The sequence below is a fragment of the Ambystoma mexicanum genome, chromosome 9 (genome assembly GCF_040938575.1).
Source record: "Ambystoma mexicanum isolate Mex_15411 chromosome 9, UKY_AmexF1_1, whole genome shotgun sequence".
Taxonomy (NCBI): Eukaryota; Metazoa; Chordata; class Amphibia; order Caudata; family Ambystomatidae; genus Ambystoma; species Ambystoma mexicanum.
The window spans coordinates 393211572-393238659 of NC_090931.1; the positions used below are offsets into that span (position 1 = coordinate 393211572).

Consider the following 27088-nt stretch of genomic DNA (forward strand, 5'->3'; position numbering starts at 1 on the left):
AGCTCTCATCAGCAGCTGATACTGGTTTTTTCCTCTTCCTTGGGGTCACCCTCTTTGAGGTCACCTAACCTGGTAGTTTGGATCTCCCGGCAAGGTGGCCTCAGGAGAGGGACAACCCCATTTCATAAAGACCAGATCCAAGAGCGCCCTGGTAAGACCTGCCTGTGATAGATATACTGAGGACAGTGGTTGCCACTAAATTTAGTTTGAAAAGGCACTGTTGAGAAGTGAGTCATCTCATTAATGGTTTTTATTCCAAGCCTTTCCATCTCCGGCTAGTGTTTTTTTTAGGTCAAGCACCATTCCAGCTTTACTTGATCATTGTTGTTGGGCCTTTGACAACAACAGAGGAACAGAGTCCCATCATGGGCAGATATAACATCTGTCTAGAATTTCCTTGTGACTAGTGGTGCCCATATCATCTCCTCCCCAACTGGTACCTTGCATCGCTTGTGCTTACCTCTCTGGCCCAAGCCTCAAGGGAGGAGGTGCATTCCTCCACTGAGCCTCAAACTGACCTTTGCATGGTAGCTCATGGCCTCCATATTTATTCATGTTGAAAAGCTAATTTTCTTTCATTGGGGGCTTGAACCCTGCATCATGAAAGAAGCAGAGGGCTGTAATGGGGGCTCGAGCAGTACAGGGAAAGGATAGGGCTCGCTATAGGCAGCCTTGATCATCCAGTTGTCGGTTTCCTCGTGTCACAGATGGCTCAAAAAATGCTCCAGTGCTCTAAGATGGTCCAGGGAGTTTTATTAAGATTTTTATGGATCCACTGCCCGTTCCTCTTGCTCTCATCTTGAAAAATCCCTCCTCCCCAGGCCAGGCACCCCTAGCCCTTGGCTAGTAGATGAGTTACGCCTACTGTCTAAGATCTTAATTGAACGGAAGCGAATACTTATGGGCAGTATGGCCTCTCCATTTAAACTCTCTCAAGGACTTCCTAAACTATTCCTACTCTATCTAGTCGTTGGTGTTCTAAAGGGTATGGGATTGTACCTGACAGAAACTCTGCCTGACTTGGTCTCTTTTCTATCACACCCATGTGTGCCTTTCCCTCTCACGATCTGTACATATCTCTGAACATTATATTCATATAAAGAACTGTTACCACATAACCTAGTGTGTGGACATTCCTTTTTGGGGGCTTGTGGACTCACTGTACTTAAGGACCAGCCCACATCACCCCCTGAGAGCTTAAGCCTTAGTTGCTTGTACATACCTACCATATAGACAACCTTGCCTGGGGTGCCCTGTGCCTCTACCTTGTCATATAGAGGGCACAGATACCCCCGCTCCAGTCTTTACACTTGCAACCTTGGCTTCAACACAGACTGTACTTGTATCGGTCTCCCCAACTCACCGGCTTTGTTGATTTCACTGATGCTGCTTTGTTCTTGGAGCCAAGGACGGTACCACAGCGGCTTCTGCTTCTCCCTGCATTGATTATTGATGCGGGAGTGCCCTGGGTATTTCCGACACACAATGCAGAATTCTTCAGCCTGGTTTCCTGGTCTTGTGCTATCTATTCTTGAGGTTTCTGGAAAGTAACTGTTCCTAATCAAAAAGGTCAAGGGAACTTCCCTACTTGTGATCCCCTTCTGTTTTGCCGTCTTTCTTCTCTCATTCAGCTGCCATCCTGCAACTGCTGTTTCCTGGTATGCTTTGCCTCGCTCAGAATGTGCTCTCGTGCTCTGCCTTTTATCCATGTGGGGAAGCTTAATGGAAGTCAGGTGTGTGGTGGTCAGTAATTGCCTGACCTCGCTTGACCATTGTATTGGGACACGTCAGGTATACTGCTCGGTTGTTGGTCTGTTTTCTCCCATGGCGGGCTATTCGTATGAAAGTGTTTGTGTTGTAAAAGGGGTTAGGGGGTATAGTTCCGAAATATTCTATCTGGTAGGATGGGGTAAAGGTGTTATAGGGAAGGGGATACCGTGTCTCACCATCCAGTGTCCTCTCCCACTCCCCGGAGACCCCTCACCCAGGTTATCCTCCCGCACTGACCCATCCCCAGGAAAAGGATCCAAAAGTGATGGCCGTGTCCTGGCCACCTGGATGACAGATCCCCAGGGACTAGTGGGTGAGACACCCTCTCGTTTCTCACACTGCCCATAAACAAATTGGCACCGGCACAGGTTCAGGGGGCTAAGGGGACAGAATTTGGGACCCTCTCAACTGCAGCTGTCCTCCTCATAGCTAGGGCTGGCTCTGGATTTCCCCCAGGTGGGAATCTCACCCCTGGCTGAGAAGGGTTCCTGTCCCCTCTTGACAAGATACCCAATCAAGAGTGCATTAAATCCAAAGATGTCTACTTCTTTGTTATGGAGAAGTTGATTGAGGTCCATGGATTTAGAGCTCTACCAATAGACCACATTTCCTTCTTAGGAAAACTATAGTTGTGTTTGATTTTGAAGAGATACACCATGTACATGCACTGAATGTGTCGAAGATGGTTTAGTCTTGAGGGTTGGCTCAACCTTCCTGATCAAAATATCAAGTTCTTTCAGCTCGTTTTTGTAGTCCGGTTTGTCGCCATAAGTAAAACACTCATAACATTGTTATTAGAACTGCTTAAGAGTTTTTCCATTGTCCGCAAACGAGAGTACATTTATTCGACCTGCAGTGAAAATGCTCCGGGAAGACTGACTTCCTTTGCCACTGATGTCTGTTGTATCATCTCAGCGCTTTGACAGTGGAAGGATACCTTTCAACCCATCCTTTTTAACAGCTCCACAAAAAAAATCCAAACGCCTGACACAGAGGTAAATGAATCATAAATCATGTTTAGTTTTCTAAAGACACTTCACAGAGGCATATAGGGCAGTTGTGTGGATTACTGCACGAGTTCTATTGGAGCTACTTTCTGTACTCTAAGCTAATACTTTTATTAGTGTTAGTTCTCAATGTGTGACACACCCGAATATATCTGCTTTAGTGACCAGCTGGTTGGATCTATAGATGTTATTGGGTCTTCTTTAGAATGCCGTCTACCAAACTAGCCAGACACCTCAATGGGCAATGGGCAAAGACCCTTCCAGATGCTGCATGTTGCTACCAGCAGGGGTCCTCCTTTCGGGGAAGAGGAAGACGTTTTTTTTTTTTTATGGAGGACGCCCCGCCCCATACCAGTTCAAATCCTCACCCTGCTCCGAACACCTCTGCTCAACCAAAGGCCCAACTATCACGATCAGTGCTCTTCGGTGGGTGGAAAACCTGTTTCAGCTTGACTTGATGTAACAGGCAAATTGATCCAGGACATTGGTCACACTATAGTTTGCAAGCTTGCCTCTAGATCTAAGAAAGAGAATCACCCCAGTACCTTGAAATGCCATAAAGAAATCTTCTCTTCTGGAGGGTGTTAATCAATTGATTCAGGAAAGAGGTATATCTGTGCCCCGAACGCAGAAGAACACAAGGCATTTTTCTCTTTATTGGTTCTGGTGAGAAAACCAACAGGAGAATTGCATCCAGTAATGGACCTCAAAGCTCTCAACAAATGTATTCAGGCGAGGCATTTCAAAATGGAGACGAACACCACGTCAACTATTTGATTCAGCCCATAACTGGCTCACATCAGTAGATTTGGATGATGCCTATCTCCACATTCCTATTTGCCGTACCAATTGCCAATTTGTTCGGTTCAGTGTGGCAAAACATATATGCGCCCACTCAAAATTAGAGGTAGGCTAATTTCTTTAGGTTACAGGTACACACACATAGTTAAGGTTATATTTATTCTGATATTTGCTTTATTTGTAAAACAGTTGGATTCCTTCTGACCATGAGGGAGACGTCTCATTGCTTTGGTCTTTTGAAACTAGGGGGCTTTTCATGGTTGACACTATCTTTGGTGCATTGTAACCCTTGTATCCCTACTTCTAATAACATTGCTACTAATGATCACTAGTTGGCCATACTGACTATATAATTTGGTGCCATCCCATGTGATAGCACCTTCATCATAGCCATCCTGTCTGCTGGTTTGAAGTCATCACTTATGCATTTGCACTTTGTTGGTGTCATGTTTACGATTCAAAGCACTTAGAAGCATATTGAGCACTTTACATTATTATTATAAGATGCAATATTTTATGTATTCCTATAAATTACCTATATGTTGTCGTTTTATCTTATATGAGTATGAATTGATGAATACATATGTCTATGTGAAGTGTTGTACCTGATTATGAATTACAGAGAGAACATATGTTGCTCATTGGTGAATGAATTCGAGTTATACATATGTGTATTCGTTTTCTGTAGAAAGACATAGGTGTTTACCCTTTCAAGCAACTACAGGTTGCACACATTCGAGCCCTTACAAGACACAAGTTGGACTTTTTTACATGGAAAATGGCATTCCTTTTCGCTATTCTATCCGCAAGGAGGGTGGGCAAGCCTTGAGCACTGCTAGTCATGGACCTTTACCTTCAGTTCTTGACCGATAAAGTGCTGTTAAATTTGGATCGTCCCTCAACAAAAAAAAAAATCCATCGTCCAATTGTTCTATCAGGGTTCTACAGTAAACCACACCACTCTGGAGGATGTAGCAGCACATTTACTGGATATTTAATGTGCTCTCTCTATCTACATCCAGCAGACATCTTTATTTTGGGGATCTCCCAGTTTATTGCTGGCCTTCGGGGAATCTGCTAATGGGAATTAGCTTTCTACCAGCACCATCAATCCATCAATCGCTGGATTAGGGCAACCACTGCAGAAGTTTACGCCTAGGTTGGAGTTCCGCTACACTGATCGGTACAAGGCAGGTCAACAAAGGACGTTAGCCTCATGGGATGACGCCCTGGGGTTCACCATGGAGAACATTTGTAATGCCTCCACATAGGCAGCTCCATCCACCTTCGAGAATCATTACAGACTAGAGATGGGAAGCTCCTTCTGCACTGCATTCTGGACCGTGGTCCAGGCATCTGTACACTAGGGATTGGTGTGATGTTTCAATAAACTATTTGCACAGTTATGCTGACTGGACATAGTGAACTACTTATGATCTGGGACACTGTTATGTACACCTTTATGATGGGAAGAGTGTGGTGAGAGGGGGCGGTGGGAGGTAATTTTCAATATCATTTGTTAATGTTCATTAATGCTAATTCCCCATAATCACTAGTCCTCCAATACCCACCGCAGTCCGCCCCAGGCTGGGGTTTTCTACTAGAGCTGATGGATTCAGGATGTGGGTTGGGAGTGGATGGAGTGTTTGCTGAGTTAATAGAAAGAAAAAAGGGAGATAAGCTAGGGTAAAACGATGTTCAGGGGCAGAACCTCTTCATGATGTAAGGACTGTGGCGATTCAGGGAAAATTCAGATTAAAAAACATTACCATACGTAATTCATGTATAGTGCGTAGGAACTTGAAATTGGTGCCCAGTGCCACTGGGAAATAATAAGAGGGCCTTTTGTGCGTGGTTGGTATGGACCTATTTCTTCTTAGGGCTGACATGGATTCTGGCTTCCTTATTGTGGTATCCCTCGACTGTCTGATACAGAATGTTGGGAGTTTTTCCTCATACAATATTGTAGTCCTGCCCCTAGAATATAAGCTATCTGCTGAGTGCAGCATGGAGATTGTTCGGGCATGGGCAGTAGCCTTCAATGCAAGTAAGGCTCTTAGCAACATAATTGACCTGCTGCTTCATCTAGAAATTGAAGTTAAAGCTAATCCCCCTTGTTTCTCAGGTGATGAGTCTTAGCCTAGGGATTGCCGCCAGGTAAATGGGACTTTGATTTGTCAGCATTTCCCACCACCATCGAGCTGTTACGGCTTGTGTAACCATTTCGTCCAGTGGAATATGTGATCGAGGCATGTTTCAGATACTGTGTATGTTATAGAAAACTTGTTTTACCCTCCAATTGTACCTTGATTTGGGTTTCATCGGCATACATTTGAAAATCCACTGAAATGGTATTCATGAGGTTCTCTACAGTTCATCCTGGGATGAAGTGCACATATTTTGGCTGTAACCCCCTGGCTCAGTTCAGACACAAAAGCCCTCTTCTATATAGGGATGTGGCGGAAACATTCACCCATTTCATGGAGGTGCTTGAGTAGTACTATCTCATCCACTGTGTAGCATACCACAGAGAGCTACCGCAGTCCCAACTGCTGGAGAGTCCTTCTCCACATATATCTGAAATTGTTTGGTAACTACATACTCCATGTTAGAGGGAGAAGCCAGAGAAAAAACAATAGTGGAAGACGACCACCAGCTGGTGGAGGAAGACTGGATTAGTGCCGTTGATGCTCTTATGACCTTTTATAGAGTAGTCTTGGGTCAATAAATGGATTTGCCCTTCAAATACGTCTGGTTCCGCCCATGCACTCATTCAGGATATCTGCTATGATAGAAGCCACTTGGTTCTAAGTAATGTGCTATATGTGGACAAATCATTCTAACAAGTATGGATGTGTGTGTTGTAGACGCACTAAATTTGCAGGCATAAGTTGATGTGTTGTGATCGTCGCAGGTGCTTATGTTGAGTTTCAAACCTCTGGGGATTTTCCTTAATCCTCTGATGTTTAGAAAACTCAAGTCTGGTTCCAAACAGATGTGTTATATCGAATAAGGGTTGTAATGAGTGGTTCAGAACTAATAACAAGACAACCTTTTCTTTTAACACTTTGGTATTGTTCGGTAGGATCCTTTGAGAAAATAATCTTTGAAACTGTTAGAACTTGTGAATAAGTGAAATAGTTTGAGGTTGGCTCAAACTGTGAAATGTCGACAAACTAAACACAGGCTCTGTTACTCTGTCTTATTTCCTGCATATTACTTTCCTGTACAGTGGTCTGAAGGGTGGGACTCGGCTTGTTAAATGTTCTCCACTTACCTGAAAAATAGTCCAGACATCTAACAGTGGTTAAGAACTTTGTTTCTGTGGTTCGCCTAATTAATGGATTGGGAGCTCAGCGCAATGTTTTCAATTTTACTAATGTTAGTTTCTTCTTTTACAAATTGGACATCTGATGCTTAATGAATGTTGATTAGTTCCTTCAATTTGATTTCTTACTAGCTTGCTGGGTTATTTAGGAGCAGAAATGTTTCAGGGTACTGCTGTGATGGAGGAAGGGTGTGTGACCTAGATTGAATCGCTGTAAGATAGCTGACTACATCCACCATGAGCAATCCCTTTCTATATGTAATGCGTTTTACTGAATCTGCACTAAACTGAAGGCACTCCACGATGGCTTAAAGTCCTGTGCTGAACTGTCCTCTGCATATGTCCCTGCTTCTGCTTATATTGGTGGGATTCAGTGTGCTGGTTATTACCTATCTTGTTCCACTCAAAGCTGTAGAAGGCCCAGTATTAGAGGGTCACATAAATGTCCCTTTTCCCATCGCTTTGTCCATTAACTGTCAGGACTGGAGCCATTCCAATGTGTTTGAGGTACAAAGGTTCCTCTGTGAGACCCCCTTTCTCATTTGAGCAAATCTAGGAGGTTGGTGCTGACACTGAAGTCATGGTGACGGGTCTAAGTGATGTAAGAAAGGTGGAGGGGACCAAAGGTCCACAAACTGTGCAGCAGGAAACAGAGGCTTTCGGGTATAGCAATATGCCAGAAGCATGAACCTCTGGTTGCAGCATTGCGCTTTGCGTGGTGGCAGTTCACAGTAAGCTATAGGTATGCCAGCAGGGGGTGGCAAAGTGGAAGACCTCATTGGAATGACGTCTGGTAGGCAAACTATTGTAGGGGAAAGTTGTTTCGGTAGTGGGTAAAGAGGCTGTGGCAGTCAATAACCTCCTCTGTTGTATTGCTGTCACTGAAGACAGGTCGAAGGTACAGCTGAGCGGACTAATAACACCAGAAATAAAAGAAAAGGGCAGCAGGCGCCATCGTCTAGAAAGAACATATTACCTGGGGGAACCCACACGTGGACCCCTTGCTCACTGTGCTCAGAGAGGCACAGCTCCACCTCGCTGATGAGGCCCAACAAGGCTGAAACACGTGCCTGGCGTTGCTGTTGGTACTCTTGTTTAAAGGAAGTTTGCCTGGAATTTCGGTTCTGGACTGCCCTTGTGGGCGGGACAAAGACTGATATACAAATGGATATTCTTCATTTGTGAAAAGTACAGTGAGCTAAAAGCGATTTCTGTGACTCTCAAAGTGGGTAGAAACCCCAGAACAGGTTATCAGGCCATGTTCTCTCCAGAGAGAGGCGCCTGCTACCTTTTTTGTCTTAGCATCTGATGGATGAGCAAATTAGCTTTCCTGCCACGAACATTCTTTTGATGACCCTTTAGGCATGTTTTGGTCACCCTACTCTAATCTCCAGTACAACAGACACAATTTGACTACGTTTACACTTTATGCATGTCTGCCTCTGACACAGGGGCATCATTTCTCTAACGTTGACTGGAGAATGTCGAGAATGTCGCTGATGTTCAAGTCCATGTGTTTCACGTTTGCTGCCGTGTTTTTTTTTGTGGATAATACCTGCGTTGCGTTTGGCAGAATCCGAATGGAAAGTTGTAGCGTTCTTACGATTGCCGCATAGATTTGTGTTCCCTACCTACAGTAGTTTTGTTTTGACAGATTTGTGTTCCCATTTGTGCGCGAGCTCTGGGTACTAAATAATACAGACTACTGCACATTTTATTTACAAAGGGAGCGAACTTCAGTGCAAGGACCGCTTCGAATAGAACAAATGATATGCCAGTGATGCAGAGTTTGGCTTTACTTGTCTTTTTATTTTATTGATTAGAAAACCTGAAGTTCCACTCGAAGAGTGTATTCTCAAGTACAGTTTTCCCCAGACTTCAGTTCCCTCTTAAAATAATAAGTCTTGTTGTGGAATTATTCATCCAATCATACATTCCTGCTTGACAAAAACATTGACACACTGCTCACGTTCAGTTGTGGACACAGCAACGTACAGGTCTTGTAGTAGTAGTAAGGTAGCCAGATGCCCAAATTACTCTTCCAGCAGCAGAATACTTGTTAACCTATTAGCTTCTAGCATCTCTGCTCTTAAAATATGTGTTTTATTGTCGACTGTGAGTCCGATTTTATGGTGCTTTCCATTATGTTTCGTCCGCAAAGAACGTTTTCCATCAATTCTTGTTTTTACCATTGTTGTGCATATTGACCCTCCTACCCACATTTTTAAATCCGCGAGTGATATGGGTGATCTGCTTTGTTTTGCAAACTTTTCTTACATTTACAAGACACACATTTTGTGCAATTTCTATCACGACTGAGTGCTCTTGTCTAGTTTCTTCTTTTTGTCTGTACCTTGTTCTTTACAATCATTTCTATTATTGTACAACTTCATTACTTTTGTGAAGTGCCTCGTTGTAAACCGTCATAGAAGCAAAATAACGACTTATTTAGTGTGTTTTAGCTAAATAAGCTTTCCACCCTATTTAATTACTATATAAGTACGGAGTACACATCTTAAAATGCTCGTATATGGACTCAAATACATTTGAATAAATAGCACATTAAACATTTCATTAGAATAGCATGGTAAAATGGTAAAAACATACATTGATTTTTACATTTTCCTGTGTGATATAGTATGCTTTTATTCCTTGCAACAGTTTTGTGAGTGCAATCAGAAGTGAGACTTTAATCGCAACCAGAAATTAATCGATTTAATAGTTTCTAGTGTGATGATGAATGGTTTATAATATTTGCTATATAGGTCCATTAGTTGATCAGAGGACATCAGTAAGTGTCTACGAGTTTCCAAAGTGCGTTCGTTTTTCAAAGTTGCAGTTGCGAGACTCTCTGCGGATGCCTGTGCAAGGATCAACAACATCTAGGCATGGAAATAGATTAAACCTGAATAATTTATAGATCCTTCAAAGTTTCTGTGAAGGAAACGTAATCAAATATTGTTTGCGGCTAATCATAATGGTATGTATTAGGGATATATTCCAGTGTATATTTGTTTTTCTACTTCTAATATGTTGGGGTCATGGTCCCATTTCTTTAGCTTATCTATAAGTATCTTATTTAGTATTTCATAGTCTTGTTTTGTTTTTTAAATGCAAATTTGTAAGGTTACCCAAGTTATCAAGTCGCAGTTGTACCCAGTGTTCATGTAGACTTGTTAGATCAGTTTTAGCCGACCCATTTGGATGCTCCACTTAGTGAGTTTGACCCAGGATCTATTTCCGTCACTTTGTCGAATGTCATACTGAAATCTACAAATGTTATATACAATGGTGCAGTGATGCCCTTTTTAGCTCTTGAAGCCAGTTCAAAGATGTTATGAGTAGTTGAGCAGTTCTTTTAAAATCCTGTTTGCAATAGATTTTGTTTGTGTGTCCATTTGTATAGCTCTTCATGTACTATCGATGCTAGTATTTTACCAGGAGCATCAAGCATAGCGAGTAATCTATAAATGGCTTCCTCTTTGATTCTGCCTTCTCTCTTCCTCTCCCCTTCTGATCTGTTCTGCTTCGGCAACGTGCACTTGGTTAGCCTCTGATTTCAGGCCCAGGTACTTGCCCACCTTGCCACTCACCCCCACTGCCTCCTGGCAACCCTTGCACTTTGGGTCTGTATCAGCAACCCTACAGTCCCCCTGCTCCCCCTTCTGCACCTGTTAGACATCCCCAGTCTGTGCCTTACACCTAGCACTTGCCACTTGCTGACTGCACTACCACTTGTTTTTTATTCCTATGCTCAGCACTTTCCACCTCTCCCCTCCCCCTGCCCTTTCTCACTTCCCTCTCCATCACACTTGCGGGCCACAGTGAATAATGTTTAGTTTTAGGTGCCTAAAGATGCAGGCATATTGTGATACATAGATATTATAAGTAATTGATGATTAATAAATCCAATTAAAATCACAAATTAATGTATTTCTTTTGTTATGCCGTGTTAATGCGCTTCAACATTTCAGACGTGCATCAGACGTGTCTGCTGGCTTCTATTGCCAAGTACTCATATTCTTTGCTTATTTTCTCATTATTGCAATCTGCCCTCTTGCCACCAATTCTGAATATGGTATTGAAGGTTATTTGTTTTGCCTTTCTCTGATTCATCAGCCATCAGATGCAAAGAATGTGGCGCCCAGGTGGGGGAGAGGGTTGGCATTAAGAGTGACACTAAGTGGTAGTCGGGCATCGTATGAGGGTATTAAAATCGAGGCCGCAATCCAAGCACAATCTGTGCCATGACTGGTGCCACCATTGGCACACCATGCAGCCTGAAATTACGTAGATGCATTCACCTTGGCTTGCATGGGATGCGCCCCAGCTTCCAGGGGCCTGGGTGAGGCATAGCCAAGTGCCGCTGCTTGCACCAATATTTTTTATTTTATTAAGTGCATTTGATTACAATAGTGACCTTTTACGCAAGTTACCAGTTCATACAAAACGTACTTTATACTCATGTTTGATAAAAACACAATAAAATCTAACCCTATAAAACTCTTAACAATACAGAAGAAAATGTTATTTACATTCCAACAAACCATAAAAATTATGTAACTAAAATTACAAGAATGAAAAAGAGAATCTTTAACACTCCAGCTGCAAACTACCAGCTGCAGAATGTGTTCCATTGGCAGCAGTATAAGCATTTCGTTGCTGGCCTTCTGGCCGAAAGCAAAATCTCAATTACGTTGTCCGGGAGGTCCCAAACCTTATATCTCAACCTTTCAGTAACCATGTATGAAGCTTAAGTGCCTTGACCTCTGGATTGAGATCCTGATCCTGCTCTCGCGAGAGAAGGTCCTCTCTTTGTGGTAGATTTATTGGAGTGCAGGTGGACATGTCCAGACGGTCCGGGCTACACGTCCTCCTGGCCCAATCCGGAGCAATAAGGATCATGGATTGCCCAAACTTTCTCAACCTCCTGATTACTTGAGGAATGATGGGTACTGGAGGAAATGCATACAGGAGTGGAAACCATCCGTCCTCTACGAACGTGTCTCTTAGAGCTCCTCTTCTGGGAAATTCCCTAGTGGAGTACATCTCGCACTTCCGGTCGCGAACAAATCCAATTGAGGGGTTCCCCAAAGGGTTAATATCTCTTGAAGGACATCCTGAGCTAGTTCCCACTTGTGGGAGACTCCTCTGCATGCTCAGAGTGACCGCTGCCGTGTTCTCCTCTCCGGCTAGGTGAACTGCATACAGGGATATTCCTTCTTGAATTGCCAGAACCAGAGCTGCATTGCCTCTCTGCACATTAATAGTGACCCTACGCTTCCTCTCTTGTTGAGGTAGTACATGGCCACGTTGTCTGTCATTTTCAGGACATTCTTCCCCCGTACAGAGGGCAGGAAGGCCTGCAGCGCTAGTCTGATCTCCCTCAGCTCCAAAAGGTTGATGTGTGGTTTGGACTCCGATGGAGACCAACGACCGTTGATTGTCAGATCGTTGGCGAGGGCTCCCCACCCCATGAGTGAGGCATCCGTCACTACTGTTATCTCTGGCCATGGTTGCCAAAAAGGTTCTCCCTTCAGAATGTTTTCCTTGCAGGCCCACCACAGGAGCTCTTGTGCGACTCTGGACTCTAGGTGTGGTCCATGAGGCGCCCTTATTTTGTCTTTTTCATATATTTGACCTTTTGTCTCCTCAAACTGCGTCTTCACATCAGATCTTCCATGGGCCAAGCTCTTTTAAAGTGAGCATTATGTTGATGAAAAACGTTTAAAGACCCTTGCAGTGGGTTTCTTTTTCTCGACCTCCAGACACACTTTCTAGTGATATTAATAGAAGAGCAGCAAAAGACCAGAATTGTTTTGTAGTTGATTTTCACCATCCTCAAGCCGCACTGGCTACCCCTTCAAGCACGTGCCATTTTCAAAACATCCTGCATCACCTACAAAGCAGTCATAACCAAAACACCACTCCACTTGGCCACGAAACTCACCATTTCGGGCTGCTACTACATCGACAGGCTATTTCTTTTTTTTTTTTAAACTTTGGTTTTATTGGCATTTTCTTAATTTTACAAACCGGGCTGAATAAACAATAATGCACAAAAAGCGATTGTCTGTCCCGTTCAGCCCTTAACCCCCCCCCTTCCCTCCGCCCTCCTCCCCAGTAATGCCCCCCCCCCGCAATCCTGTTATAACTTCAGACGTGTGAGACAATAAGCAGCCTTATTTCTTGAACACAGGAAACAATGTGGTGGGTGACCATTTTTGCCGGTTGAGGTCAACGTTGCCATTCCCCTGGTCGTGGGCACTCAGAACGGACCCAGCTGGACTCCGGGCACCCCCCCCCCAGTGCGGGCCAGTGTCTCAAGTCAGTGGACGTCCCATCCCCAAGATTGTTGCACCCCATACCAATTAGCCAGGAAAGGCCCTGAGTCATTGTTCACCATTGCTGTGAGTTTGTCCATCAAGAACATGTTCTTTACTTTTTTCAGCCATTCCTCCTTGGAGGGGGGTTCCGGGCTCTTCCAGTTCTGTGCCAGGGCCACCCTCCGCGCCCGCAGCATTGTTTCCATCATCCTTGGATATCTATATATTTCCATGTCTTCCGGGGGTAAGCCCAACAACATCGACAAAGGGTCCTGGGAGAAAGGCTCATCTGACACCTCTGCAATCCAGGCCCTTACTCTTCCCCAGAAGTCCTGAACTTTCGGACAAAGCCACCACATGTGCTTCCTGGATCCCCTCTGGCCACATCCCCTCGGGCACATCGGAGAAACACTTGGGAACATTTTAGACAGTTTCACTGGGTCCCTATGCCACCCCTGCAATATCTTGAAGTATGCTCCATATCCCCGGTGAACAAGTTCCCGTGGAAAGCGATTTTGAAAATCCGTGACCAGGCGTCTTATGAAATGACCTCCCCCGCCAAATCATCCCAGAATGAGCGGAAACCCCTTCTCCCGGGGAGGTTGATGGTGTTCAAAATTTTATACATGTTCGATACCGCGCCCTTTCTCGAGGTCGCTGTATCTAGAAACTTTTCGAAGGGAGTCAGCTGCCTCCTCAAATTTTGGCCCCATGATTGGTCACACAGTATGCCCTTGAGACGGAGGTATTCAAAAATGGTTAGGGACCCTTGGCCCAGTGCCTCCCTCATGTCCTCGTATGAGAGGAATTCTCCCTCCCTAAACATCTGCCCTGCCCATTCCATCCCCAAGTCAGACCAGATCTGGGAATTTCGAAACCTCCTCCTGCCCAGGTTGAGGGGGAGTCCCCAAAGGGAGGACATCGGGGACGGCCATGAAGTAAGGTAAGCTGTCTGTGGGCCCTCCTTCCAGATTTCCCAAAGGACTCCCAGGGTCGGGTGACCTCTTAACTTTCCTGGGATAGATTTGCGTGGGGCCCACAGGAGGTCCCTGACCTTCAGGGGGTGGGCATCCATGTCCTCTAAGTAAGACCAGTATGTCCCCATCCCTTCTTTCATGTGTTCCAGGAGGACCCTCAACTGTGCAGCTCGAAAGTACAGGCGGAAATCAGGAAGCCCAAACCCCCCCTCCTCCCTCGGCAATGTCAGGGTCGCTCTCCCAGTCCTCAGGGTTTTCCCCTGCCATATGAATTCTTGGACGGCGTTTTGTAGGACCCTAAAGGTCTGCTCTGGGATGATGGTGAGGAGCGCTGTGAACAGGTACAGAAGCCTTGGTAAGACATTCATCTTGACCGCTGTCATCCGGCCGTACCAGGACAGGATCATCTTGCCCCATCTCCTCAAATCTGACTTGATCCCTGCAATTATAGGGTCATAGTTGGTGGAGGCTAGTTTAGACAGATCCCTAGTTAGCAGGACTCCCAGGTATCGAATGAAGGTCTTTCCCACCGCGATCCCTTCAAACCCGTCCAGAGGGTCCAGCTCGGGGTCTCGTACTCTCATTGGGAGCAGGACTGATTTTGTTGTGTTGATTCTCAGTCCGGAGAAGCGTCCAAATGTGGTCACTAGGGACAAAAGGGGGGGGAGCGAGGCGGCCGAGTCCACCACATAGGCAAGGATGTCGTCCGCAAATAGGGATAGCTTAAATTCCACGTCACCTCTGCTAATCCCCCTGATGCTCGCATGCGCTCTTATCGCTATAGCTAACGGTTCTATCGTGAGGACGTATATCAAAGGGGAGAGGGGACACCCCTGCCTGGTCCCCCGTGAGAGTGCGAAGGACTCGGACAACCTCCCGTTCACCTGGACCCTCGCTGTGGGGGCTCTATAAAGTGCTGATACCCAGCTCCTAATGTGTGACCCGAAGCCCATTTTCAGGAGAAGGAGTTGCATGTATCTCCACTCCACCCTGTCAAAAGCTTTTTCGGAATCTAGGGAGAGGACACATGTGTCCAGATCAGATTCCTGCGCGAAGTGGAACAGATCTATTGTTTTACGGATATTGTCCGACCCCTGTCTCCCTCTTATGAAGCCCACCTGATCCCCATGAACCAACCTCGGCATTATCCCCTCCATCCGCCTCCCCACCACCTTGGCCAAGATCTTGACATCTGTGTTCAATAAAGATATTGGGCGGTAAGAGGAGCACTCTGCGGGATCTTTACCCTCCTTGGGCAGTACTGCTCTAATGGCGCCCATCATGGAGTCGGGGAGAATACTTCCTTCGAGGACAGAATTGAAGATCTTCACCAGATGCGGGGCCAAGGTGGAGCGGAACCTCTTGTAAAAGTACACCGTAAAACCATCCTCCCCTGGGGAGGTTCCCACCTTCATCCCACTAATCACTTTGTCTATCTCATCTTCGGTGACCGGACCCTCTAACCCCTCCGACATCTCTTTTGTTAAGGCCGGGACTTGAATGGATTCCAGGAAGCCCTCTATCTGGGCATCACCCTCGTCATATTCTGAGGTATATAGTTTCTCGTAGTAGTGGCGGAAAGCCTCCCCTATGTGGGGAGAATCATAACCCATCGTCCCCTGGGCGTCCTTCACCGCCTTCACCATTCTGCTACGTTGGACTTCCCTCAGCTTCCAGGCTAGGATACTATCTGCCTTATCCCCTTTGTCGTAATATTTTTGTTTCACCATCTGGAGGCTTCTCTCTGTTTTATGTAGAAGGAGGTCTTTTATTTGGAGTCTATAGTCCTCCAGGGCAGTGACCTGGTCACGCTCGAGCGGCCGTTCCGGAGGGCCACCAGGCTGGAGCCGGGCTATTTTTTCCCTTAGGGTCTTTTCCCGGGCCTCCCTTTCCCTTTTCTTCTGAGCTCCTATTTTGATGAGCACGCCTCGTACGGTCGCTTTGAAGGTGTCCCACAGTGTGTGTATGCCGACTTCCCCATTATCATTCAAATCAAAGAACTCCGTTATGACCTCTAGCACTTCCTGTGCGATGACCTCGTCTTTGAGAAGGGAGTCATTGCATTTACAGCGGCCTCTGCGCTCCGCGTGCCAACCCTCAGCTATGGTGATGCGGGCCATGTCATGGACCGTCCAAGGGATCGAGTCAACACTGTAGCCCGAGACGTGTGGGCGAAGAGTCTCGTCCACCAGAATATAATCGGATCTAGAGAATGAGGTGTGAATGGCCGAGTAGTACGTGAATGAGGGGACGTCAGACCTGGGGGACGGAATTGTGTCTACCAGACCCAGCTCGATGTTGACCCTCCGGAAACTGCGTGCCGTGGCCTCGTCCACAGGTCTAACGCTTGGAGGACCAAGTCGCTTTCTATCTGAGGACGGATCCAGGACCATGTTAAAGTCTCCCCCTACCACTATCTTCCCATGAACAAAGAGTTTAAGCCTGTCCCTTACTTCCTCCCAGAACTGGGCTTGGCCTTCATTTGGACCATACACAACTGCGAGAGTTAAGGGGGCACCCTGTAGTGAGCCCCTTACCAGTAGGTAGCGGCCTTCAGGGTCCCTCAGGGTTGCTTCCTGCTCAAAGCCTACGCCCCTTGCTAGCAAAATAGCCACTCCCCTCTTCTTAGACCTGTGTGATGTGCAAAAAATCTTGCTGATTCCTCCTCCCCTCATCTTGGGTTCCATCCCCCGGGCCCAGTGTATCTCCTGCAAGAAAAGCAGGTCTAGTTTAGCTCTTCTAAACTCCCTGCAAACCAGGGATCTCTTTGTGGGGGTATTCAGACCTCGCACATTCAAGGTGCCCACCCCCAGGGCCGGCAAGCAATCAGCCATTATCTATGCAACTCTCCCGGCTGGCCACCCACATCATGTCAAAAATCCCATCTCGCTTCATTTGTCTCGCTTCTGGATTGCTTGGATTCTCCCATCCTCCCTCCCCAGGGGCCCTAAAACTGACCCCAAACATCTCCTCCTCCCCCCTCCCTGAAAGAACTACCCCTGCCAACTTGAAAGAACCCCCCACCCCCCTACCCGACGTCCAGCCAGTAAGTTCCGCCATTGCTGGCATGTGGCCGGACCACCAGCCTGACCTCCCCTGGCCAGGCCTACAGTACAATGCTCATCTCCTTGAGCCCCCCTTTTCCCCCTCCGGCCTCGTCGCGTCAGTTGCCCACTGTATACTTGCTGTTCCGGGGGACAGAGTCATCGCTAGGACCTCACAAACTTCCATACCTGTCCCGCAGCTTGTCGGGGCTCTCCCGCCGTCAGCCCTCCGAATCCATTTGCTCTCCTTCCTGGGCGGGAGGCGGAGCATTCCATTTTTTGTATTTTCGTGAGGCGGTCCTCCTTCTTCTAGGTCTCGACTGACCTGGACCACCCCTGGCCAGTGCTTGCAGGCCGATCGGGCTTCTTCGGGGGGTTGGGTCCACCACGTAGTCGCGTATGGCTCCTCTAATATCCTCTTCTGTGACCAACATGGTGCGTTTGCCCATGTATTCGAAGGACAGGGAGAAAGGATACCCCCACTTGTAACACACACCCTTCTCCTTGAGTAGCTGCGTCAGGGGACGGCACATCCTGCACTTTGCCAAGGTGTAGGCGGAGAGGTTTTGGAAAATGGTGAACTGGGCATTGTTGTATGTGATCACCCCTCCTTCCTCGCTTCTTCCAAGACCTTGGTCTTTTCCGTATAGTAGTGGAATCGGGTTAGGACAGATCGGGGGTTCCCCGCCTTGCCCCCTCCTCTATGCACCCTGTCGAACGTGGGCTCCGTGGTCATCTCCTCCGTGAATAGAAGGGTAATAATGTCTTTCACAACTCGGGTTAGGTCTCTCTCTGTCTCCCCCTCTGTTTCCGGAATCCCAAAAAATCTTAGGTTATTCCTCCTTTCCCTGTTTTCAAAGTCATCTAACTGTCTGGCCTTCTCCTCGTCCCTTTTCTCCAAGGCCGAGAGCCTCATGTCAAATTGGACTTCCTGTGCTGTTGATGAGGACTGGTTGGTTTCTACCCGTAGGAGCCTCTCCTCCACTTTGTCCACCCTCTGGTCCATTTTTTTGAACTTCTGGGCGATGTCTGATCGCATTTCCCTAATTTCCTGAAGGATGGAGGCAAAGCCCCTCTCCATCGCCGTCGAGGATTTCATCACGTTTCCCGGGTGGGTTGGGTCACTGGAGCCCGTGTAGCTGTTGCTGCGATTCCCCCGTCTCCCTGTACCTAAACGCTTGTAGAGACGCTAGCCAGTTCATGCGATCCTCCTCTGTGCCCCCCTCGGGGTCCGCCACAGGCCAAGAGCTTCCTAGTCTTGGTGCGGTCTCGTGGGGTGAGGGGGCTGCCGGCCTCGTATACCAACCTCTGTTTGCTATCAGAGTTCTCCACCCGGGGGGGGAGTCAGGCGGGCACACGCCCCAGGGATGTTACCGGGGGCCACCACCTGATTGAGCAGGAGCGGACAAAAGCTGACCTCTTTTCTGTGTCTCCGGGCTCGCTGGGTTCCTCGTTGGATGGGTGGGTACAATTCTTTCTCCCCAGTGTGTTTGCGCTGGGCTCGACGGCGAGGCCGGGGCCCTAGTGGGCCTGTGTTGCTGGGGGTGGGGTGGGCTGTGACCGCGACAGGGCAGCGAGTGCTGCGTGGTTAGCCACGGCGGCTGCTGTTCCCAGGTGCGCTCCCCTTTCCTGTGGCTGAATCCTGTAGGTATTAGGGGGCGACGTCGCTGTTTCCAGGCCCCGGGTGCTGGGCCTGGGGCCGCTGATAAGTTCCTCTCAGGCCGGTGCAGTCGGGGGGGGGCCCAGTCCCCGGGGGCGGGGAGAAGGAGCTGGGGGCTTGACTCCCCTTTCAGGGGGTATTGCTCGGGGTGAGTCCGGCGGGGGGAACTGAAGGAGGCGGGAGGGGCTGTTCCTGCTCGTCTGGGACTGCACCTTTGCGGGCTTCTTCTTTATTGCATCCGCCGGGGTCTGTCAGTGGAGGGCCCGACCCGCGAGCCACCTCGCTGCCGCGCCCCCCTATCTCCTCCGTGGAGCACAGGGGGCCAACTCCCCTCGCCGGCCCCGTCTGTGTCGGCGGGGTGCTGCAATCCGGCAGGCAACCGGGCCTACCAGCTGGGCTCCGCCCGTCCGCAGGCCTCTCCTCGGCCGCGGCTCCGATGCGGCCCGAACTCCGGTTCCCCGGGGGTGGCGAGATCCGCTCTTTCGTGCCGGCGTCTCTCGGGGGGGGGGGGGGGGTCACCGGTCGATGGCCGCGCAGCTATTCCGCCTGGGGGGTCTGGAGGGGGGGCTCAATCCCATTAAAAGGCTCAGTCCTGGCGGGAGCTTGGCACTAGGCAGCCATTGCCTCTGCGCCCCCTGGTGGTCTCAGAGAGGTTATTTCAACAAACCCCTGGGTGTGTCCCCTATAGACTTTGATCAATTGTTTCCCTGCTAAGTTCACGCTTTATACATTCCCTTACAATACCGGAAGTTAACTGAGTTTCCACTGTATTCGATCACATGAAACTTGAATATCTCTGCAGGTTTAATTCAAAGAAAGGGAAGATAAAAATGCCAAGATAATGTATTAAGTTGTTTGCTGGTTTTTGAAACGGTTGCCCTTCTTCAGCTTCCTCGTTTATCTTCCAGGTTACAGACTGATAGGAAGCCATTCCGGAGTAAAGCTTTGCAGATGGACGAAGGTATGTTTTTAAGGCGTGACATAAATACATGACAGTATGATAATGGGGTAACTGCTTTTAGATTAATTTTCCATTAAAATAATGTAATACTGCATTAATGTTTTAATCATTGCCAGCTTTGTAATGGTGTACTTTTGTATTCGAAAATAACTCTTACCAACTGTAAAGTATATCACACGGCCCGCGGTAGTGACCGTGTAGTTATGGTTAAGTTGCTCATCTCTTAGGAAGACCACTTTTTGGCCGGCTTATAACTTTGCTAGCCCTGGACGAATTTGCATCAAACCTTGCAAAAAAAAGTATATGGGCCTTTCTGAATTGTTTTGGGAATTTGGGTGATGTTTTGTGGACGGGGGGTCAAAGTTATAGGAGGGGTCCCAAAATATTTTCTCCATCCATAGACTGAATGGAGAAAAACTTTGCGCAGGCCTACAAACCAAATGGCTGGACGGTTTTTGACCAAATTACCGGCAGGAGTGGTGGATTGGTCCCGAAAGCGTGCTTTTGTAAATTTGGTGTAAATCCATCCAATACTTTCTTTAAAAACAGGTAAAATGTACGCCTCTAAAAAATAGTGATATCTGGCTTCGCTCTGTGGTCCCATTTAACTGTTTGCTTCTCGGTATAAAGTCTCCTTTGGCCTGGAGTGTGGCGTGATGTCGGCGAACATTGGACGCGTGTGCTGGTTGGCTGGAGGGAAGCGTGATGTGCGTCACAATTTAGGGAAACGTCGCCATGTTGTATCGGAGGATACTGCGGCGCTCACAGGGGCTGGAAAACTTGGCTTGCGACATTTGGTGCTGGGAAGAGGGGATGAAAAGGGTGGGCGACTGAAAAGCAGGTCATATGATGTATCTGTTTAGGTGCAAGAAGACGGTGGTGTGCAAGGGGTGCCTGCGGATACTGTGCCAGTTGGCGGGTAGCGCGGCAGGCAACTAGCTTCTGTGGCGACTGCAGGGAGGCTGAATTGGGGGTGGGCAGTGCATTGGAGATGATAGCAGGATATTTGGATTGGGTTTAGTGTGCTGTGTTGACTGTGGTAAGCACCTAGTGCCTTCGGTGCATGGGCGGAGCCCTTGCTGCGAAGAGTATGCCTGCTGGTGGCAAGTATGTTTCACACTGTTGGCTTGTGTGTGTCGTTTGTGGCTAGTGTACACATTGTTGGTTGCATGGGTGTGGTCACTGTTAGTACGTCCTACAGTTTTCGGACCATGGCTGGAGGTGAAGAAGTTAATAGTCCTGTAGTGTCTCTACTGGGTGAAGTGGTGCAATAATGTGTGAATAGTGGCTAGGGTTCCAGTGGATCGATTATTTGTTTGGGTTCTGCACATTGGCCAGATGACTGAGTCCTTTACTGTTCTATGATGTATTGGTTATCAGTATGTAATAGTCAGTGATGCAGGGGCAATGTTTGCAAGAGTTTGTGGTTTGCTTGGAAGTAAAATAATAGTATGTAAGTGGGTAGGGGTGCTGGAAGTTGTGCTATGTTTGTGGGTATTACTAAGTGGCTACCTGTTTGCATTTATGGCTGTATTATGTTTTGGGGTTTGGTAGGGGTGTCGGTTCCGGTCTGTTTGCGGGCTGTGGTAAGTGGCCACATGTTCACATCCATGGCTGCATTGCGTTGTGGTGGGTGTGGCCAAGGCCTAGCCTCTTGCGTGCATGGCTAATCGTTTTATGGAGTGCATTTTTTTTAGGCCTCCGCATGCACCCAAGAGGCTAGGTCAAGCATGCCAAGAGTGTCAAACTGATATATGGATTTCACTAATTGGTTTATGGAGTGCATTTTGGTTTTCTTTGCTGGTTTTGGTAAGCGCTTATAAGCATAGGTTGCTCCCCTGCACACCCTTTGAAATATGCATCTCTCCTATGGGTGGATACTATTACATAATGGTTGTGGAGTTGTGGAGGACATTTTAGACTTTGTAGAGCGCCAGAGGTGACCAGAAATGCGTAGACTGGAAATTCTGCACTGTATTGCACTTGTTGGCCTTTACGGAAAGATATGCCACCATTTGCGTTTGGTATGGTTTGCCCCTGATGACAACATTGCCTTAGGGAGTGCAGTAAGATACTGTGATATCCAATGCATTCCTTACCTTCACACATTTCAAATATGGATAATGCAGACAGCTGCCTACATATAATTTGAAGATGTGCTTCACAGATGGACGCATATAGCGGAGTTCCTTTCGGCGTAAAGCCATTGATTATTTACAATTAGCTATAGTATTTCTTTCTATCCTTTCACCGACCTGCGAAACACCACACCGGTGAAGACAGAGAAACTGCCAGTCGAAGACTACCGCGACGGACCGTTCGGCCTTGGAAGGCTGCTCCAGGCCTCGGCCCAGACAGTAGGGAGAGAGGGGGGAGGCCATTTTAGGATGCACATACTCCCCTTTCTACACTTTGTTCGCCCAGCAGCCATAACCTATAATTATGGAAAATACACTTTTAAATTTTGCCCCAAGTGTAATCGCAAATTCCTGTTAGTTTTTAATTTGTGTCTCCCAAGAGACCACGTCAAAGACGTCTTGTCGAGCATGCAGGCTCTTCAAGCCAAAGACGTTAAAGGACCGCTCTACGAAACGTTGGGCCCACTACGCCAGGCAGCTCGAGGCCATGGAGGTAGAAGGTGCCTTCAGCGATGGCAGCAACGCCGTCCGAGGGAGACTGAGTAGCTCCAGCACTCAAGCACAGGCCCCCGACCGCGTAGGACAGTCCGGCGGCCATGTTGTGGGGATTACACCGGCGGCGGTAGCGCTACAAAGACACACACCACTAAGCACATAAGCCCGGGTGGAGACTCGACACATGGGTCGAATGATTGACAACAAAGTCCCGGTCCTCTGGCAATCTGCTCGAGATCACCACACGACAGGGCCCAACCGTCGAAAGATCGCAAGGGTGTCGCTCGTAAAACTCCCTCCTAAGGTCGATCGTCTGCAGGTGAGGTCTCGGCCCTACCTGCATCCGAAATTCAACACCTGGCGTCAGATAAGGTGGCAGGTCCCAAAATGTCAGTAAAACACTCTTCTGAGCCTGGGGGAGGGGTGGGGGGACATCACAAAAAGACCTCTAAAACTCCTCATAGGGACAAGAGCCCACTTAGGGAAAAAAAACCTTCAGAAGGAAAAGCCTAAAAAATCCAGGCCCATAGAAAAACCTAGAGAATCTAGGCCTAAGGTGGTACCTCCCACAGATGAGGACCTAGGACTTCCCCTCAATCTATGGATATCACAAGTTCCAAAGAATGGTCTTCACAAAATATTGACGGAGTGATGAGAAGAATGACCTTCATGGCCATTTTTTTCGAAAAGAATCCTGATTACCTTCAGGGCTTCAGTTCCACTGCTCCCACCACAGCTCCATCTGGTTCTCAAGCCTCTGCCTTACCTACTCAACCCCCTTCTAAGAGGTATTGTGCAAATGTTCCTTTACAGAGTACAGTCATAGATCTCTATGACCCTGAATCAGACCAAGAAGATCTCCTTTGTAGAGACAGCTGACTGTTTATTGATGAGGATACAGAGGACCCTTATTATGGGGATGACGAGGACCAAGAGGCTGACCAAGAAGCCAATATGTACTCTATAGATTCCCCTCTTAACCAAGATACTCCAGTTGTCGATTCTCCTATTGATAATCAACCCCTCCTCAATGAAGTACTAGCCAAGGCGGCTGAGCACTTCAGATTGACACCCAGTAGGTGCAGGCGGATAAAGACTTTGCAGACCAAATCCTTGAGGACAAAAAGACAGCCGCCCAGTTTATCCCGCTACTGAAATCAGTGCAGCACAGAATACAGCCATCTTTAGAAGCCCCTAATCTCACACGGGCCGTAAACCCACGTGTAGAGAAATTATTCAGACCAGCACCTTCAGACCCATTATATATTAGAGGACACTGAAACCAGACTCCTTAGTTGTGACTACAACGAGAACGAACGGGCACACCCCTTGCTTTCTCTGAGGACCCACCCGATAAGGAGAGCAAAAAGATTTACACCATGGGCAGAAATGTCGCCTCCTCTGCGGCCTATCAAACCAGAATAGCGAACAGTGCAACACTCTGGCTAGTTACAACTGCCACAAGTGTTAGTAAATGTCTGCTTTAACTTCGTCTGTCCCAGAACCACTCAAATCACAACTAGCACAGGTGGCTGCAGATGGGAGGGCAGTCTCTTGCTGTCTCCTTAAAACCAATTTTGACGTTGCGCACAATTCCGGAAGAGTCATTGCGCAAAGGACCGTTATTAAAAGCATGCATGGCTGTGCCAGTCAGGTTTTAGACCAGAGACGCAGGCCACACTAATAAACATGCCAGTCGAACCTAACGTGCTCTTCGGTAAGGCCGTAGAAGATGCCCTTGAAACAGCAAAGGGCGAGTATGACACTCTTAATCTGTAGGTCATCTCACTAACAAGCCTTCCAGACAGAGGGGTAACGGAAATTGACAAAGGCCTCTTATTGGGGCTGTTAGTTTCCCATCCAATGAGAGTCTTACTTGTATGGAGTTGTCTGTGTGAATGTTATTTGTCAGGGATGTTAAATACGCTGGACAGCCTTGTTGTCCTAGTTTTTTTATCAATAATTCTCTCGATGCCGAGTCGAAAGCGGCTTTCAGATCAACAAACACTAGGTATAATGACTGCTGTTTTGCTTCATGGTGCGTCAATATAGAGTTAAGAGTGAGCAGATTCACAGTTGTACCCAGCCCCTGCACAAAACCAGACTGAAAGGGATCAGCACGAGATTCTCTAGTGGTCCATTGAATGAAATCTCAAAGGATACATTTCGAAAAGAGTTTCCCGGGTGCATCCAAGAGGGCGATCGGTCTGTAGTTGGTTGGACATGACCGATCACCCTTCTTAAAGATTGGGACAATAATTGATCGTCTCCAAGACTCAGGAATTCTAGATGACATTATGACCTGATTATGTTGCACAGAATCTTGGTCCATATTCCCAGTTGGTCTTTGAACATAATGAATACACAGCCTCTTCCACAGGTAACACGGGACACACTGCAATGCACACAGCCAAATTCCACGATACCTTTGCATTGACATTGACAGCTAGGGCATATGTGTGTTGGAGCACCAAATGTTGCACACTTGCACGGCATTGTATTCTATGTACAACAATTTTAAGAAATGGATTTACAAGACAGAATCGTTGTTACTGTGCCCTGGAGCTGGGAAGCATTGCATTACAAAATTGATAATTGATAAAAAAAACACATGCTTTGTTGGTTCGCCGTTGTCATTTTACTTTTGTGGTCTGTTTTTTTTAAAAGGAAACAAAACATGTGCACTTTAATGTCGCCCTTATGTACAAACACATACCTGCTGAGCAACTGACCAGGACAGAACATGGGAAAAGTATCACAGAAAGCGTCACAATAGTGAGGGTGACAGTGAACAGTACAACACACCAATGGTCCGAATCATGGAATATTTGCACAGTTGAACATCAGTGCACGTGGTTATGTTTGCTGTACTGAACGACTTTGTACTGAGTTTACACTGCAAAAATATACTTTGCACAGTTCTATGAATCAAGGTTCGTGTCGGCAGTGGAAAGTAATTTTTAAGCAGTGATTAGTCACTTTGAACCATGCAAAATGTCAAGGAATCGGCCTTGAATTTCTGATTAAAAAGTAAGAGGAGTTGAAAGAAAGTTACTGTCTGCCATTACGTAACCACGTTCCTGGAATGTTTTTACAGTTGTTAAAAAAAAATCGTGTATGTGGTACTATTCTATCGCTTTCCACGCCTGAAGCCAAATGTACTTATCCAATGTATTTTAGAGCGGTCTGTTACGTAAACGTTTGGGGGGGGGGCCTGTAAAATTGAACGGTGAATGTAAAGTTTGTCAAAAATTCAACATTATAGCAGTGTACATAATTTTGCTAGCAGGCAATTACAATAGGTTTTACAAAGCTTGGGCAAGGGTTAGTACACAATTTGGGAATGGAAGCCCATGAGATTACCTCACCCGCAATATCTTTTCTAGTGGCTGCTTTTTGCCTGTCAATAAGCCAACCGGAAACAGGTTGCTAATAACAGTACAATATGAAATCTAATGTATACATCCAACGTTTGATACACTATTCACAAAGAACTTGTGCAGTGGCGCTGCTATATGTCTGCATCTGTGAACACGGCCAATGGGTTCTCGCAGACATTGTACTGCAGAATACTGTATAACGTCTGTTGCGCCAAAAAAACGATAATTGTAAGTCTTCTAATACAGCAATATGTGGATCGAAGGGAAAGTATGGTCAGTTGCTGGCACGCCATTTGCCGTAGCTCCAGCATTAACGGAGATGACTACATTCTAAAATGGAAGATTGCTTTGAACAAGGAGATAAGCAGCTTTATCACGTGGGGCAAGACGATAACTGTTCAGGTTGCCCCACGCGGCTGCAGTACCTTTCAAAGCACCACTGACATTCTTACAGATCCAAAGACTGTGATGTTTACTTACTTGTGCATACATTTAGTGGTATGTAAGTAAGCAAGTAGTAAAAGCAATGCCATTTTGCAGACTAACTACAGACTGGCACACTTGAAGCAGTGGGCGAAGTGTACAAAAAGTAGTAGTGGAAGTATATTCCCTGCTGGCTTGCAATGATTCCCCACAAAACCCATCAACATGACCCCTCTCACACACAATACAAACCCCCATGCACCAGTTGCTTAAGGGAACGCTGCGTGCAGTGCACAGAAAGTACACGTTTCAAGTTCTTCCTACACTTTTATGTCAAAACAAAACCATTCTGAAAAAGTTTCTTTTTCAAGTGACCTACCGCTTTCTTAAATGTCACTGGGCATAGTAAGATTGCTGTTTTCTTTTTGTTCTCCCTTGTTCCCCTCCCTTTTGCCTGGTCATGCTCTGAAACACTTGTGTACGAGCACGATATAAATAAAATATCATATATCAAATAAAAGTATAGGAACAGTAAAACTTAATTTACAAAAGTAGTGGAGCACTGCTCCCAACCGCTCCCCCTCACTTACAACACTGATTTGCAGGGAAATCTTTTCCCCAGCTCTACAAACCGCAGGCACACTTAACCTCACTGTGCTCAGTGCAGAGACGGTGTGTCAGTTTCGGTGTGTCAGTTTCACGGGTCATGGAAGGGCTAGCAAATCGTCAATCAAATTAATGGGCCATTTAACACGTGCATTGTACACTGGAGGATGCT

At 46.9% G+C, this 27088-nt stretch overlaps 1 protein-coding gene across 1 annotated transcript in view; it reads left to right on the forward strand.

Annotated features, from left to right (window-relative positions):
• The window catches only part of LOC138488122 (S-adenosyl-L-methionine-dependent tRNA 4-demethylwyosine synthase TYW1-like), a 1632770-nt gene that overhangs the window by 635455 nt on the left and 970227 nt on the right, over positions 1–27088 (forward strand). Inside the window, exon 9 of the mRNA XM_069614883.1 lies at positions 19822–19874. Coding sequence (XP_069470984.1) covers positions 19822–19874 — 53 coding nt within the window. The remainder of the gene's footprint in view (positions 1–19821; positions 19875–27088) is intronic.